This window comes from Apiospora marii, assembly GCF_038362585.1.
Source record: "Apiospora marii strain CBS 49790 chromosome Unknown utg000004l_segment0_segment0, whole genome shotgun sequence".
NCBI classification, from domain to species: Eukaryota; Fungi; Ascomycota; class Sordariomycetes; order Amphisphaeriales; family Apiosporaceae; genus Apiospora; species Apiospora marii.
This window is the reverse complement of record NW_027117375.1, coordinates 221,777-238,733: the sequence shown is the minus strand read 5'-3', so window position 1 is coordinate 238,733 and position 16,957 is coordinate 221,777. Positions and strand designations below refer to the sequence as shown.

The 16,957-nt window shown below is 53.2% G+C and overlaps 3 protein-coding genes across 3 annotated transcripts; 2 read left to right on the top strand and 1 right to left on the bottom strand.

Annotated features, from left to right (window-relative positions):
• Positions 1-872: 872 nt before the first annotated feature.
• Positions 873-2,219, bottom strand: PG985_006009 (uncharacterized protein; the record flags this gene model as incomplete). The annotated part of the gene is made up of 2 exons (XM_066825778.1): positions 873-917; positions 978-2,219. 2 exons carry the CDS (start codon positions 2,217-2,219, stop codon positions 873-875), a joined length of 1,287 nt encoding a protein of 428 aa, XP_066685385.1.
• A 9,712-nt stretch (positions 2,220-11,931) lies between these two features.
• PG985_006008 (uncharacterized protein) lies at positions 11,932-14,277 on the top strand (the record flags this gene model as incomplete). Its single annotated transcript, XM_066825777.1, has 1 exon — positions 11,932-14,277. The coding sequence occupies one exon, from the start codon at positions 11,932-11,934 to the stop codon at positions 14,275-14,277; it is 2,346 nt and encodes a 781-aa protein (XP_066685384.1).
• A 1,247-nt stretch (positions 14,278-15,524) lies between these two features.
• On the top strand, positions 15,525-16,305 carry PG985_006007 (40S ribosomal protein uS19; the record flags this gene model as incomplete). The annotated part of the gene is made up of 4 exons (XM_066825776.1): positions 15,525-15,545; positions 15,697-15,773; positions 15,869-16,165; positions 16,236-16,305. The coding sequence occupies 4 exons, from the start codon at positions 15,525-15,527 to the stop codon at positions 16,303-16,305; spliced, it is 465 nt and encodes a 154-aa protein (XP_066685383.1).
• Between the last annotated feature and the right edge of the window lie 652 nt (positions 16,306-16,957).

Sequence of the window (16,957 nt, the reverse complement as noted above, 5' to 3'; positions counted from 1 at the left end):
GAAAGAAAAATTGGGTAATCGAAATACAACCTGCGAAACCATCTGCAGGCCACATGACAGACCGGATTGGTCGTATAAGGTTGACTGGTTGGTTGGGATTAGCATGTCGCAGTCGTACCAGACGCGTCCTGCCGCCTGTCCAATGGCGTTGGATCACCTGCAGCAAGCATTGCCAAATCAAATTGATTGATTGATTCATCCCGGCCTGGTGTCAGATCCTTGGGTACCCGGACCAGACCAATCCAACGTAGGTTCCGTTCACCTGCAATTTGACGGGTGTGCTACAGTGCAATCCCTTCCACAACATAGTCGCCCTCGCACAGATGCCAAAGGTCACACACAGAGAGAGACACGTGCATCGGAGAATGGGTCTTGTCTAGGCCAAGGGGGGAAATCAGTCTTCTTCAACCGCAGATATACAACAAATAGCTTCTTCGAAAGGCCCTGATCTGCAACACACAATTAGAGCCAAGGCAACCCCTCACCTTCCACTCAACGCAGCCGACAAAAGAAATCAGACTCGGATTGCAGTGTATCTTGACCTTCTTCCCCGTCCACATTTGGTAGCCCACCGCACCTCCCGTCGGGCGAGTCCTCTCCTTCGCCCAGCTTCAAATCGTACCGAGGACACCGTAATCTTCGTCAAACCCCTCGTACAATACCGAGAGCATTCTTCTTGCCCCCTCCTATAGACATTACTTCGCATTAGTGACCAGGTCCGCCATGCCGTTCTCATCGTAGCCGGCTTCGTAACGTGGCGTCGACGCGTGCGGTAGACGTCAATAGATATTGATTAGAAGTCAAATATAGAACCGAAAAGGTAACGCGAAAAGCGTTCATATATTTCCCACCAGAATCTCCCGCAGATCCTTCTAGTAGTATTCAACCACGACATTGGCGCCTGAACTGTAAGAGGTCTATGTTTTCGTTAGCATATAGCTATTTCAGCATAGGTTATAGGATCCAGATAGACTTACGGTGCAGCCCAGGGGGTCTTCGACGCCATTCTTGTAGTACTTGCCATCCTCCAGCACGCACTTATCGGCCACATCTCCGGTGATCCTGATGTTGAAGTCCAACAGGGCATCCGAAGTAGGCTTGTTGGGGAAGATGGACAAGTAGGTCTGGCCACTGCGAGACTCGCCGATACCAAGGTTGGTGGGCGCCCAGTTACCAGCGGAAAGAGGGTTGGTAGTGCTGTTCCAAACGCAGGCATCCTCCACAGCAACACCCTTGGGGTTAATGTAGTACTGCAGCGTGGTGTCCTTGCCCTCCCAGGTGTAGTAGTTGCTGGACTTGACGTTGGCCAGCCGGGCGGTTGAGCCAGCGCCGGCCCAAGCAGGAACGATCATGTTCTCCGTTCCAGGGTAGTCAGTACGGCACGTGGCAACTCCCTCGCCAAGCGTGTTCTTGATCGTGATAGAGGAAGCGTTCTCCTCGCACAGGGTCTTCTTCTCGGGTCGCGTCAAGTGGAGCTTTCCGTTGAGGCAGTGAAGGCCGCCCACAGATTGACCAGTAAGACCCTGCTCGGCGGGCCACTGAGTCTTGACATATCCGGCGGGGCAGGCGTAGGAGCAAAAGGCGTCGTCCTCGCAACCTTCACCCTTGATGGCGGTGATGATGTTGGCAATCTTCATGCCAAACTGGAAAGTAGGGACCTTCTGAACGGCAGTGAACCCCTTGATTCCGGCCCAGGGAATAGCCACGGCGCCATACTTGGCCACAGACTCCCACTCGCAGGGAAGCTCTCCGTCGGGGAAGTCGGCATCCAGGCCAGTAGCTTGGCCGGAGAAGCTGCCACCGCTGCTGCTGCTAGACTTGGCCGGCGTCGGGGTCGCAGAAGTCGGGGTGGGCTCGGGAGTAGAGGTGGTGGTGGCCTCGGGCTTCTGGAAGAACTGGGCGGCAATCTTCCTCTCAGTCGTAGGCGTGGGCGAGGGCGGAGGAGGAGGGGTGAAAGTAGGGGTGCTCTCTCCAACAACAATGAAGAGACCCTTGTCAATGCCGGCCTTGGCCTCCTCGGGGGTGACGACCTTATCTCCCATGACATAAGCGGTCTCGGTGGCGGCTACGACAGTAGTAACGACATCACCGCGCTTGGCGACATTCTCGACAGGAGAAGCAGCACCCCGCTTGTGGTGGAAGCGGCCGTGGCCGTGATTGTGAGGCTGAGCGGAAGCCAGGGTCGCCGCGAGGGCGAGGTTGAGGATAGTAGTCTTCATGGCGACTGTATTGGCGACTTTGCTAGTAATGGCAAAGCTGAGGTCGTACAGTCAAGAAGAGTATTTATAACAATAACCGTGTAGGTCGTTTGATTCTGGCGGCACGGTTAGTCGGTCCATCATAGCAAGGGTGGCGGGTCGCATAGTCGATCTCTTTTGGAAGAGACCAATAAAGAACAAAGCAGTCACAAGAAAGTCTGTTCGTTGTTGCTCGCGAGTCGAGGCACGGCAGGAAGGGGCAGCAGTACAGGCTATCAGGATATGCGTGTCCAAACTCACCTGGACTAGCAGCTATACCGACGGAGTGGATGCGACGGATTATTGAGTTTGCGCGCGATTAGGCTTTAGAGCTGTTGATTGTTGATGTGTTTGCTTATTCTGCGATAGAACGAGTGACTGGATTCCAAAAGAATGTGGTAGAGGTCAAGAGACTCTCAGTTGGCTGGACAAGATCGACGCACACGATGCTGCGAATAAGGTAGAAACGAGCGTGAGGGAGGATGAAGGGAAGCGGAGAGAGGGAGAGGAGGTGGGATGGCTGGCTGGCAGCATAGTCTAGTAGTCTCTGGCATGGGGAATGGCAGCAGCAGCAGCAGCAGCAGCAGCAGGTCTAAGGTTACCATACCATGCTACCACGGAGGTAGTGCTAACATGGAAGCGGGCTACTAGTTTCCTGTACCGGTAGTACTTGGCTTGCAGTACTCCGTACCTGGCCCTTGGTCCTACCTCTTTCTGCTGCCAACCCTTGCTTCGACCTTAGCGACCACTAATCAAAGACTCCATCAGATGGATGCCAACGCCGGTCTGCCAGTGCGCGCATCTAGGTACATAGCGTATCTCATCTGGCTGGCCCCGGGGATTGGAGGTGGGCTCGCGTTACAGTGCTATGGATTCAGGTACATGGAGACGTAAGTACATAGGGGGGGGGGGCTTCACAATTTCTATCATGTCGTTATTGGTGCAGTTGGCATCCCGGCGTTACACCTGGGCTCATAATCCAACGACGAGGAAATTGTGCATTTACAAGCAAGCGACAGCAGCAGCGTGTCGTCCAAAGGGAAGCCGAAGGGAAGCATGCATGGGTGGGCGAGCAGGAACGCATGTTGTTTGGGTACAAGTATTGGTATGATTGGCATGGACGCAGGATGCGGCATGGTGGCACGGCATGGCATGGCGCGCTACTGCAGGAACAGCAACCGTCTCTAGAAGGCCAGGGCCTGCAGGGCCTCAGGAAACGGGGCGCCATCGGTTGTGGCCTGGTTCCAGAGCTTTCCTAAACGGGACGCTGGCGAAATTACCCCAAGCTACCCAAGGCGCGGCCCAGGGCTTCAGGGGGGAGACTCATTTCAATCTGAATAATTACCCGCACACGCACACCATCCGCGCTGATCGGAATCGAGAGGAGCAATGGAGTTGCCCATCCATCCATCACCTTGTTCAGTGGACTGAGCCCAGTCCAGATCCCTGTCCAGTTCCAGTTTCCGTCCCACGAGCCCACCACCTGTGTGCGAGTGTGCCATGTGCCTTTCTGGCGATCGGCAATCCTTTGGCTGATGGAAGATCGTCACGGCACATGATAAGTCAACGAACGGCTTATCGAAGCAAAAGCCACCTGCCACGGTCGCGGCGGGCAGGCCATTGATGCAATTGCTCGTGCTGTTTGGTAGCCAGCATCCGAGCGCTGCCCGCAACCTCTGATCAGTAGGTACTCCAGACGAAATTGTCGCCCGACCAATTGAAGATAGCTACCGCCGTGGGCGCTTCTGGCGCGCTCTAGCCAATGAGTAGTCTCCTTCACCTCTCACATACGGACAAGCCAAGCAGCCCGTCAGAGGCCGTACTATCAATTATACCAACTATTTTATAATAGAACAGGCGATGGCTCCAAGTTGAGAAGAATCCCGGCCGACACCCCGAAGCTACCACCATGCAGCCAGCAGCCTTGCCTTGGGCCTTGGCATCCGGATTCCAGATCTAACTTGGCCGTTGATAAGAAGGAGAAGAAGAAAAAAAACGGCCCATCAATACTTGTACATGCCCCTTTTTGCTGCAGAGGCATTTGATTGGCATTGGTTGTTTCTAGGTTGGAATTATCCCTATCACTCTCATTCCAGATTCCGGTCGTGGTATGGCATCATTTCTCTTTCGTTCCAGCCGCCTGCAACTTGTGGATGCCGTGGTCAGAGGTATTTTATTTAAGCAGGCGTGCGTTTCCCGCGGACGGCGGGTCAGAGTTGCTGTCTCCCCAGCAGTGGACTGTGGACGGTGAACGGTGGCGATGATCATACTAGCAGTACAGGAGTCGACCCGATTAAACCGTCTGTTTCATCAATGGATATCCTGTCTGACGGGTGGTACTGGAAAATGACCGACCTTACTTATTCAGCATGCACTGAGCATGTACCGACAGCTTCGTCGGGCGGTCAAGACTCCAATGTCAAGGGCTTGACACAGGAGCATGCATGTTCATGCGCCCGCCATGCCAGAAATGTTTCCTTGCTTTAGCGTCGATGTTTCAAATTGTTCTCCACAGTCGACATGATCCCATGGTGGTGAGAGTGAAGCCACACGTCTACCGGTGCATAGCCAGTCCTCAGCCGATCCGGCCAAGGCAACGTCAGCTTCATTTTACCCTATCGCCATGCTTGCTAGGCAGAAATGCTCGCTCCTATGTATCATTCTTGCCTTGAAAAGTAGGGCGCGGCCTGGGGCCGGTCCTCCATGCTATGTACAAGTAGAAACCGATAGATAAAGGGGCACTCGCCGCCACGTGCTCCTAGACCAGGTGCCATCGCTGATCGTCGACCGTTGAATGTTACGGTTTTGCGGAGAACTCCTGGTCAAAACTTGGCCGAATCCCCGTCTCGACTTTCATGCGTACGTGCCGTCAAGGCAGACTGCCAAGTCCCACATCTCCCATCTTAGAATATCAAATGCATTACATAAGTCCGATGGTGTGTGGTTCACGCAGAAGTCTTCTTACCCACAACCCACATAAACAAACACACGAAGCCCCGAGGCTCAACTGGCAACCTATCTTGGGGCTTGCAATCTTCGATCTACGATCTTGACCAGTTGATGCTCGGTTGTTGCCGAGTTCGCACATGGTAGTCGGTAACCAGCCCCCTATGACTCGGGGAAACAAACACATGCATCAAGATCCTCAATCCGACCTGAAGACGCCGTAGGCTGCGCCATGACTTAAGATTACCATCGATACCTTGCCGTTTCGTCCTATCAACCCGGGTACCCCCGGGCTGGAGCAGTCGGTCATGCCGGCAAAGTCGTTGCTAGTCTCGGATACCATCAACGCTTTCACTTGATGTTCAACCACAGGTCTACCTACCTCGAACTGTAGATAGGTATCCTCGACCAAGGCTGCCATGATATACTCGTGCTTTTGAGCCCGCTGTAGATTTCATGATACGCAGGTGCGTCTGCTAGCAGATACATCTTCGAGGGCTATCGTAGACACGCCACTTGCCACCGGCTGGGGTGGCACCCGACTGGCACGACGACCACCATCGATATTTCACCGGCAATGACTTCAGTTCCTTCTGCCATTTGGGACAGTAGTTATCAAAACCTGTGTGGGTGTCTCCTTCCTTGGTAATTATAAGCAATAGCCTTGGGTCAATCTCCTTCTATCATCATGACTGTGTTTCTTGGGCGTTGCATATCACGAGTCTATGCTGATGGTATTGGCAGCTAGGCCAGGAACTTACCGGCCGTCGGTATGCTATACATGACTGCACACTATCCCAGTGACTCGGAAAGTTACACTACATTGTTGCTCCAGCCATCCTGCAGCTAGCTTGGTTGTAACAACGTCGAAGTATTGTTTGATCACATCGCAGGCGGACTGCCAGTGTTATCCAGGACGCAAGGCGCCCTGCATCTCAAAGGAACAACACTATGGTATCGGATGGCCTGGTGAAGCGACACGGACCGTACGCCACAAGCAGCAATCTTTCTAACGAACACTGGACAGCCCCCGTGCGTGGATCCTCCAAGTGGCTTTGGTCATCGTAACCGGAGGATGTTGTTCCTGTCTTGGTTCATCAACACCATGCACGTCAACTGGAAACGGGGTGCGTCTGTCGCGGGTTCGCGATATCTGGGTGGCACTGAGCAGGATATACATAGCCCAGCGTTCTAGGTATGCAGGGTCCGTAAGGTAACGTGGTGGTCCAGAGACGTGCCGAGACGCGTGGGCAATTAATTGCATAAACCTCTAACGGATGACGATGACGATGCAGTTGGTATCACGGTCATGCCATGCTCGAACGAGAATGCGCCTGTCCAGCTTACTGGCACACCTGGGAAGCCATTGCCAAATATACTATCATAAGAATGATATGATATGTTCACTGTTCATGAAAACTGGCAAATTTTATATGCGTATTTGCAGCTAAGATCCCATGCTACAAACAGCAAAGTCCATCGTCTCTTGTCAAACTCCAGCAAAGGGCGGCGGTAGTGCGGTTCACCCGGAGTGCACGTTGCCTGGTCTTGGCGATGACATCGTCACTGCTGGATGCCGCATTACATCCTAACTGCCGCAATTTCAGTGATGCGCAAGAATGTAGGAATGGGAGCTGAACAGAGTGTGGCTCTCGGCGCCGAAGGGGCCAGCAAGGAACAGAGTCGAGCCATAAGATGTGTTAGTCGCGGAAAGCCGAAGACGTTGACGACACAAGAACAACTCTGGGAGACACAACGTCCAGTTGCTGGTGGTCATCGTCCCGGTGCACTGTCAGCTGAGAGAAACACCTCCTATTTGATGGTGGCAGTCCAAAGCCCAGCTTTTGCCCCTATTGAACGTTGATACGTTTTGTGTGAAAGTGCCACTGGAGAGACTTGAGTTGATAGATCCAGCAAGTCGCTCGGTCGGTGTTCCAGGAGAAACAGATGCATACCTCATAATTTAGTTTCATAGGTAGCCTACAGGAGAAATGTCCCGTTTTCACAAGGCGACGCATTGTGCAGTATTCCATGGTGTAGCTGAACCCGAACAGGGCTAACCACTGATAGCCATCTGTTGGTATATAGCTTATACTGCGACTCGTAAGAACTCTTGGGACATACAAAGAGCAGTCAGAGTGGGATTTGGGCGTCTACGCTTCGTAGGGACGAAAGGGAGAATCTCCCTCGAATACGTGTGTATCAAACAAGACTCAAGAAATTACACGACCGACCACTGCGCTCCCAAGGGCATGATTCCGACGATGCCTTTCTTGAAGCCACGGCCACATATAAATTGGAGTGCGCCGCATTCGCCGGATACTTGATCCGCTCTGTGATAAAACTCTTATGCCACGGAGCGGGTGGTCCTGTCATATCATCAGCCTCGAGTGTAGGACAAGCAGGCAAGGTGGCTGGCTGTGTATGGGCTGCAGGAGTCGATCACGCCCTCATCACTTATTCCAGGCCAAATTGTTGGCAGCATGCAGCGAGCGGTCGACCTGCTTAGCCAGCTGAGACAGTGATTCTCGGGCATTTCGATCCGACGTTAAAGCGGGCTGCGTACGCTGGGTGGCTGTTGGCTCTCCGGGACGCAGCAATGATGACGAACCTGCATCGATCCCGTCATGCCAAAGGCGAACAGGCAGATAGCTATCGCCCTCTGCATATGTAGGTAAGCAACCAAAATCCCCATTAACTACGTATATGGTACGTGCCTAGTCGTTCTTGGCAACCCAAACAGACCATGCGCATCAATTCATCTGCTCCATCGACCTCTGATGATGTAGCCTGTAGCGCCCCCCTGCCCCTTAGCAAGATGCGCGATGTACATGTCGATATGATGTACTAGGTAGCCAGCTACCTAGCCGGTGGGCACCGGGCAGTGTGGGAGTGTGGCTTTGCATTGGGCGGAGCTCAGCCTCTGGCCTCGTGTGGCACAATAAGACGACCTTTGCTCGGCCGGTTTTCCTTTTGAGCTGAATCGGGCCATCTCGATATCGAATGAGCATGCGGTAAACATGCGCCTCGGGCCTCGTCTCGTGAGGGCCCGGTCATCTGCGAGTCAGTCCGGTGACGTCCGGTGAAATTGCATTTTGCACACTTCGAGGGCCACATCCACAAATCTGTAAGTGACATTGATGTTGGTATGTATGTACCGTATTATGTAGGCCTTGCCCGGCAGTAGGTAATAAGTAGTACACTTGGCGGGACAGCTGCCGATCAGATTGATAGCGGTGGCTGGTGCAAAGCGGCATTTCTTCCCTGTCGAGCATACTGGTAGATACGGAATCCCGATGCAGAACTCGAATGCGGAGCAACCTGCCCTGTTGGGGTCCGTGGTAAGAACTAAAGAAGGGCTTTGGACGCATTTGGAATGTCCTCGGGAGGAAGACACCGGCGGCGCTACAGCTCCTGAACGGCCATGGATGGGGCCTCCCCCCCCTCCTCCTCTGCCTGCACTGGATCCTGGGGCCTGCATTCGGCACATGGTGGAAGCTTTACATACGAGAAAAAAAAAAGAGGCCGATCGAGATGGCGCGGGACGACGCATATCACACCACTGTCCGACGACCTCATCAGCATGATCATCCTTGTCGGGCGCGCACGATTCCATCGAGTCGATGCTTTGAAGAGAAAAGGGATCACTCCTCGCTCGTGTCCGATCCGGTCCTATCGCCTGAGACGAGAATGCGATGCTTCTCAGGTATCCTACCACGGCGATTGATTGTGTGCAGCAAGCAGCGACATGACCGCACCGACTGGCAGTCCCTCTACGTCAGCGGGGGGAGGCGGCTTGCTGCTTGGGTTACAAGCCTAGGTAGGTATGTAGGTACATACATACATGCGGGCAGGCCAGGGGTGACGGGTAATCCAACGGTGCCTTTGATTGGTTTGGGTTAACGGTGGCTTGTGAAGTGCTTGGGGCCAAAATAGCGCCATGCATGACAAGCCATCGTCCGCGCTCACCCCATGGCACAAAAACCGGATGTCACCAAAGTTTATTAGCTGCCTGCCTACCTCCTTAGGTATGCAGCCGGGGACAGACAACTTCTATCGGGTATTCCGTAACCTCATTTCAAGGCGTGCAGCCGAGCAGCAAGAAACAACGGCAGCAGAAACGACAGCGATGCCTCGGCGGTCGGTCGGAGTCTCTTGTGGCCGATACCAGTCGAGTCTATCGAGCATCATCGCCGACATCAGTATCTAAGCCCAGGGCACCTGCTTCTGGCCGGGAAGATGATCGACGGTCGAAAAGTGCCCATTGATGAATTGTCCGGCCCGTCATTGGGCTCAGTCAGCAATACATATGTCAATGTGTTATGGGGGCACACCCGGCGGACTACCTAGATGGCCAACTTCAGAATCGACGTGATCTGCTGACCTAACAGACACCCACAACAATACCGACGGAGATGATGGTACAGAGCTGGGGAGGAGGGATGTACAGCTACCTTTCTACTACCAAAGGTAGTATCGTATATTATGATTGGAGCGTTCCGTGTCATACAGCGGCCACGAGGCTACCCTAACACCGTCGACGGTTTAAGCCCAAGGGCTGCCACCCACGAGCCGATCAACCTTGAAGATGTCATTGGCGATGGCTATCAGCCACTCTCATCTTTTCCTCTGAAGCATGGGGTAGAGCAGACCATCTCCCCGTAGTTCCTCTTCGGCCACTCGGCTATTGCGATGTAACTTGTACGGTGAATATCGCATCATTCTAGGCCTGGTTTCACCACTTGACAAGTTCAAGTTCTAGGAGAGACAGCAACAGCAACACACACACACACACACAGCCACTTCCCACATCAGCTCTCTTTTTCCGTGCATAGTTGAGCCCACCTTGCAGATATACTACGTACCTATGCACCAAGTATCTACATACATGTACATTGATGTATGCACCATTCTGCTGGGCCATTGCGATTAGCTTCCAAGGAGATGCCGTCGATCCTCGCATTCCAACCTTGCTACGTCAGTGCTGGGCTGGCTTAAAAACGCGCCTCTCTTGTTGGTTTACGGAATGCATACATTGCCATAATGTAGTAGTTGACTGAGCCAGTTGGGAATCGATACCTCCCATGAATAGCAATCATTCACTAAGCCATCAGCGGCGACCAGTATTGCGATCAACGCCAACGACAACACCAACGATCAGAAGCCATGGCCAACATCTTGCCCCAACACTTGCCGCCGCAGTCTCGGTCTGGCAACTGCCACCTGCTACCAGGGGTTGCTGGGTGCAGGTAAGCGTGATTTCAATGTTGATATATGCCAATCGCTTGCCCCGGTCGACCACCGATTTGATTATATTGGTAGTTTGTTGCTGTTACAGATACAGCCCTACAAACAGAGAAGCGAGGGAGGAGACCTCGTCGTTGACGTATGTAAGGTTAGGTACGTGAAACGAACGAAGCCGTGTCCTTGGGGCCGTGGAAGTGGGCAGGGGTGGTGAGGATGCAAGTACCTCTGCAACCCTGGTCGATTGATGAATTTGATTCCACTTCCCAGCTGGTTGCGTGCATCCGGGGGGTGTGTAACGGGCGACGGAGAGATGTACCTTTCTGTTTCGCAGCATCGAGAAAGAGGCAGCCACGCTATTGAATTTGATCTATCCACTTTCGATGCCAAAGTTTGGCAGGGCATCATTTTACTTGGCAAACGCTCTGCCTCTCCAGTTTCGTTTCGCTCTCTCTGGACATAACATCAGAAACCGCCCAGATTGGTTACTGGTCGGTCGGTTGAGGCAACTGAGATAGATTGATAGAAATTGAAACTGACTGACTGGCTATACATGATCTGGGCGCGCTCGTCTAAAGATCATTTGATTGATAACGGGAATCAATGACGGATGGGAAGAATAGAGACACTCATCACTTTGTACATGCTGATTGATACATCAGGAAGGAATTCGTTGGCAGGCCGCCAGGACAGACCGAAAAAAAAAAGTAAGCGAACGCCACGAAGCGGCCGGCCTTCGCCTCAACTCAATACCTACCTAAGGTCCTAGGAGAGGAGGTACAGTAGGTAGTGACAGGTACTTCTTGGCCTCGTCCTGGTTCATGTTCCCCCATCTCCAGTCACCTTCACATCCTGGGACCCGTCAGACCCTCCCGCCAGTCTTAGTCTTCCCAGTCTGACGCTGCTTGCCCGACCTGACCCAAAGCAGAGGACGGACCCCAGCAGTCCCAGCTTGCCCAGCACCAAGAAAAAAAAAAGAGGACCGGCCAGTCAGGGTCGCCCTTTGCCTTTGCGTTGCACCACCACACCTGTCTTTCCCACCCCAAGCACTTTTTTCCTGCTCAACCACACTCTGTTCCTTCTGCGGCTCAGTTCCCGTCACTCTCGTCATTCACCACCCATGGTCGTTGAAGGCAACACCGATTAGATACTGCTTGTTTTCCTCACTCTAGACTGTCCTTTCGAACTTGATTAACTCGACCGCCACTGCTTCCAAGGCCTTTCCAACCCATTGCCCTCCTTTTCCACCCGTTTCCCACCTGAAACTACCCACCAGTCTCTACCTTGGGCCGTGGCTCACCACTATTCTGTCCACCATCAACCTCATTTACAAAGCCACCCTCTCCAGCCACACGCTTCCAGCCTTGTCTTATCCAGGGTCGACGATGCTTCATTGATGCGCCGGAGCACTGAACAGGACTTTGTCACGTCGTCGCTGGCGATTTAATTGTAGGATCTCAATCGCCTCTTCCTCGTCTGCGTGCAAAAGCCCCTCCAAGCTCATATGGCGTCGGAGAAGGGTCCCGTCGCGACCGAAGCACCGCCGCTTCCTGCTTCTACCATCTCCGAACCCGCCATCCAACACGACCCTTTCTCCGTCGAGTCGCTGCAGGCTGACGCGACTCGCGCGACAGCTTCCTTGAAGCGCGCCAGGGAAACCACGCCCACGTCGCCCTCGTCCGTCTTCACCTCGCACCTTGGCTCGGACCTGTCGCCCTCCAAAGCTGCCAGACTGGTTGGCCTGACTTCCAGGCACTCTCCAGCCCCTTTGACCGGCGCTGCCGCCCTCGAAGACGAGAAACGAAGACGTGAGGAAGAGTACCGACAACAGGTCTCGGGTGCCAGCGAAAACCCCGCCTACAGGGTGCAATCCGAGCTCATGTCTGCTACCGCGCTGGCCATGAGCCGGCCGCAGGACGCGCCTGTCACCAATGATGCGCATCCTGACGAACAGATAATCGAACATGAAGGTGCCGATGCAATTCCGCCTCAAACAGAAGGCGAGATGGACCAACAGGAGCATGTTGTGCAACAGGACCATGCGGAGCACCATGGGCTTCCAGATCACACCGGACACCACGAGCCTTCAGAGCTCGCGGAACACGCAGATCAAGTCGATCACGTAGAGCACATGGAGCACTTGGGGCACCCGGAACACCCGGAGCACTCGGAACACACAAAGCACACAGAGCACACAGAGCACTCGGAACACACAGAGCACTCGGAACACACAGAGCACTCGGAACACACAGAGCACACAGAGCACATGATGCATACGGAGTCTGCAGACCATATGGGACACCCGGAGCACGTAGAGCATTCCGAGCATGCGGAGCATACTGAGCACCCCGAGCATGTGGAGCAGGTAGAGCACATGGAGCACAGAGGCGATGTTGCTGCCGAGCACGCGACAAACTTGGCAGCCCTGGGCAGCAACCCAGCCCACGTGACTGCGAGCCCAGGGCCCATGGACATCGATGGACGAGGCGACCGGGCTGGTTATGCGCCGCAACCCCAGGCTCAGATGGAGGACAAGTCAAATCCTACGTCCTTGTCGTATCCTGGCATGGTGCCCCCATCAGCGATGCCTGCTCCTCCACGCACTATGAGCATGCCCATGACGCCCGGTCAGCCCGGTGGTCCCAAGTCGCCGAATTCCAAGAAACACAAGTGCCCCTATTGCGAAACCGAGTTTACCCGCCATCACAACCTCAAGAGCCACTTGTTGACGCACAGCCAAGAGAAACCTTTCGTCTGTCCAACTTGTCAGATGCGCTTCCGTCGATTACACGATCTGAAGCGTCACGGTAAACTTCACACGGGTGAGAAGCCGCACGTGTGCCCCAAATGCGACCGCAAGTTTGCACGTGGCGATGCTTTGGCACGCCATAGTAAGGGTCCCGGTGGCTGTGTCAGTCGTCGAGGCAGCCTTGGTTTCGAGACTGAGGATTACAGCCATCTTGATGTGGATGATTCTAGCATGACAGGTGTAGTCTATGAAACCCCCAATGAGGCCGATATGACAGAGGAGGAGCGTCGGCGCTTGAGCATGTCTGGCATAAAGGCTCCACACGTTCAAGGTAAAGAAGCCGTATCCCCAGACGCTATGCATCATTTACCAACATACCCCCCTCCAGGTACTTCTACCGGGCGACTGTATCCGCCCAACGTGGAGCGTGGCTCGAATGCGCCACACGCTGCCAACGCAAGCATATCCTCGATTCCTTCGAGTGGCCCGAACTCTATGTACGGGCAAAGCGGCATGACGGAAAGCCCGAAACCGCTAAGCCCCGGTCTTCAGCCACATGATGGCAGTGTTGCGCGCCAGCGCTCCCCCAGCCTAACGACGCAATTCCAGCAACAACAGTTTGGCCGCCACCAGGCAGACCGTCAGACTTCATCAGGTTCGTCGTCTCTACCGTCCTACCCTGAAGCTCTAGTTGCTCAACTCGTCTCAGTTTCTGGGTTTCCTTCTAGCGACGGTCAATACGTGGCAGCTGGCCAAGCCGGTGCTCCTGGCGCTATTTCTTCGGCACAGGCTGCCTCTGCGGCAGCTGGGCAGGCCAACATTGCTGCAGGTGCCCAACCTCCGTCGTCTACTGCTCCAAGCCAAAATGGCGGCAGCGGTGATAGTTCCAGCAACAACATCTTTGCCACCGATCAAGGGATCTGGGCATATATTCATAGCCTGGAAGAAAGGCTCACCGAGACCAATACGCGAGTCAGCCTACTGGAGCAGTCGGAGAAAAATCACAAAGAAGACTATGCGCATCTTATGGACGAGGTAGCGTCCTTGAGGAAGCAACTGGAGATGAAGGAGGAAGCAGCTGCTCCTGAGGCTATCATCTGACCGAGGATGTTCCTGGCTCAGCTTCGTGGCAGCAAGCTTCCGCCTTGACGAAGGTCTTGCACGGTTATGATTGTGTTTTGGTGTCGCGTTAGCGGTATTTCTAGCTGTATTGTGCATCGGATCGGGGGCAGGGTTTCAATTCTTTGCCATCGTTTGTTCCTATTGACTGGTTTGGAATCCGGCAGCACCGTGGAGGAGGCGTTCAGGGGTTACGGTGGTTGTGATGTAATCACCTTTATTCCCCCAAAAGTTGATTTCTTGAATTTGGGCGGGTTCGCATTTACTCTTGGTCTTTCGCTATTTGCTATTTCAAGACCCGTATCGCATGGCTTACGGTGTCATCTCCGCGCCGCGTTTCGAACGGCGTGGGGACAAATATTATTACAGTTCAAAGTTCTCACGACAACATTAGCAGCGCCGGCCTCCTGTATTATATAGGCTGCAGATAGATTGCCTCGTGGCAGGACAAAAGAGGTTCAACGCACTCGCTCCTAATACTGACATTGACCCTCATACATATGTCCGTTTCGGTGATAATTAATGGGGATTGTTACGTACTCAGGTCTAGACAGTCGCCCGCGTGTTGACTGCATATACGTACCCCTGAAGTGGCTCAAAGTCGACTTAAGAGTTCTAATATCTTATACATAAGCATAACCTAAAGAAAATAAAATAAAAATACCGAATTATATTAAATAAGTTATATAATGTACTGTAAATGTTTTGAAATGCAACCAGGCCATAGAGATATGCTATCATTCAATACCATAAGTAGGAGTATTGATGCAAGTGCCAGGGCAGGCTAGCAGGTGTGAGCAGTGGGGTGCTTGCTATATGGTGCACATTGCACATACAGTAGACGACCTGTGTTGGGTGGTGGTGCACACAGATCCAAATCCTGAGAAAATGGATGGAACAGCTTTACTTATGTCAGCAGCCCGAAGTTCTTCCGGAACCCCCATTGGACAGATTTGGCCCACAGGGTGTGGGGCTGTAGGCCCCCCAATCCACCACTGAATGACCACATTCCCCAGCCCAAAAGGAAAAGGGCACAAAACCCTACGGGAAAAATTGTTGGCGGCTCGTTCCAGTCTAGGCTGTGTGTTCTTGTGGTAGCAGCTCGTTCCGCTCCATCAATTTTGATCGATAGGACCTCGACACCAGAATCCAACAACCTCCCTTGAATTCGCTCCTCGACCAACCTCCATCGACAAGCGAATTTCCTGCAACACTCAATCACCGCAACCATGGCTGACGATCCCGATTACGTACGTGCTTCAACAGAATATCCGCCCTGCTCTTTTCCCCCGCGCCCACGCTGATGTGCTTCGGGGGAGAGCGCATGGGCTATCAATCGATTCAAAAAGAATTGACAGATCGCTGGACAACGATGGACTGACAAGGCTTTTCTGAATATAGAACGCTGAGGAGGCCGCCGAGCTCAAGAAGAAGAGACAGTTCCGCAAGTTCTCTTACCGAGGCATCGACCTTGATGCGTATGTGAACCCCCCGAGATATTCAACCACCAGTTGCCCGACCAGCACCACCATGAGACCAAGACGAAGCGAATACTAACATGGAATTTCCACAGTCTCCTGGACCTCGACTCCGAACAGCTCCGTGATGTCGTCCACGCCCGTGCCCGCCGCCGAATCAACCGCGGTCTCAAGCGCAAGCCCATGGGTCTGATCAAGAAGCTGCGCAAGGCCAAGCAGGAGGCCAAGCCCAACGAGAAGCCCGACCTCGTCAAGACGCATCTGCGTGACATGATTGTCGTCCCCGAGATGATTGGCAGCGTGATCGGTATCTACTCCGGAAAGGAGTTCAACCAGGTCGAGATCCGACCTGAGATGGTCGGCCACTACCTGGCTGAATTCTCTATCTCATAGTATGTTCCCCTCCTCGCCCTCCCGCAACGCGCGATGGACGTGACTCAAGATAACTAACAACTGCCGCAGCCACCCCGTCAAGCACGGTCGTCCCGGTATCGGTGCCACCCACTCTTCTCGTTTCATTCCTCTCAAGTAGGCAATTACGGATTATTTGGGGGTCCTTGCATTCATGGAAAAGGCGAATGGATTGGTTCTTGCTTGGTAGTGTGGTAGGAAAGGAAAACCGGCCTACACCACACGATGTCACATGCGTCATGATAGATGAATTAAACTTCATGGAACGCTTTCTCTGACAAAAAACTGTCGATCTGGGTCCATCAACGTGGTTTGATATGCCACCTCAATGGGCGTCGCTATATTAGCTCGTACTCCCAAATGAAACGATGGCAAAATGAATTAAAATCAGTCAGAAATGCATAGACCGGTTCTGCTACCAACGCCGGTGGCCCTTTGCTTCCTCGTTGATCCGTTTGTGTGTACACTGAAATACCCTATTTGACGATTATGTCACTCTTCTCGCAACTGCTACAGCACCATTTAATACTGATCAATAACTAAAGTACATGCATAGTATCCCACCAACAAGATAGGCGCTGAATCCACAAGACCCTTTATTAAAATTGGCCTCCGTGTGGCTTAAGTTCGGTCGTAGACGTATTTGCTTCACTGGTCAATGGTTTGCTGCCTTGCTGTCGGTTCCCGCCCACATTACTACGGAGTTGCATATTCTGGACTGTGTTACCCCGAACTGCTCCTATGACCAATACCTGTAGTTGACTAGACGGAAT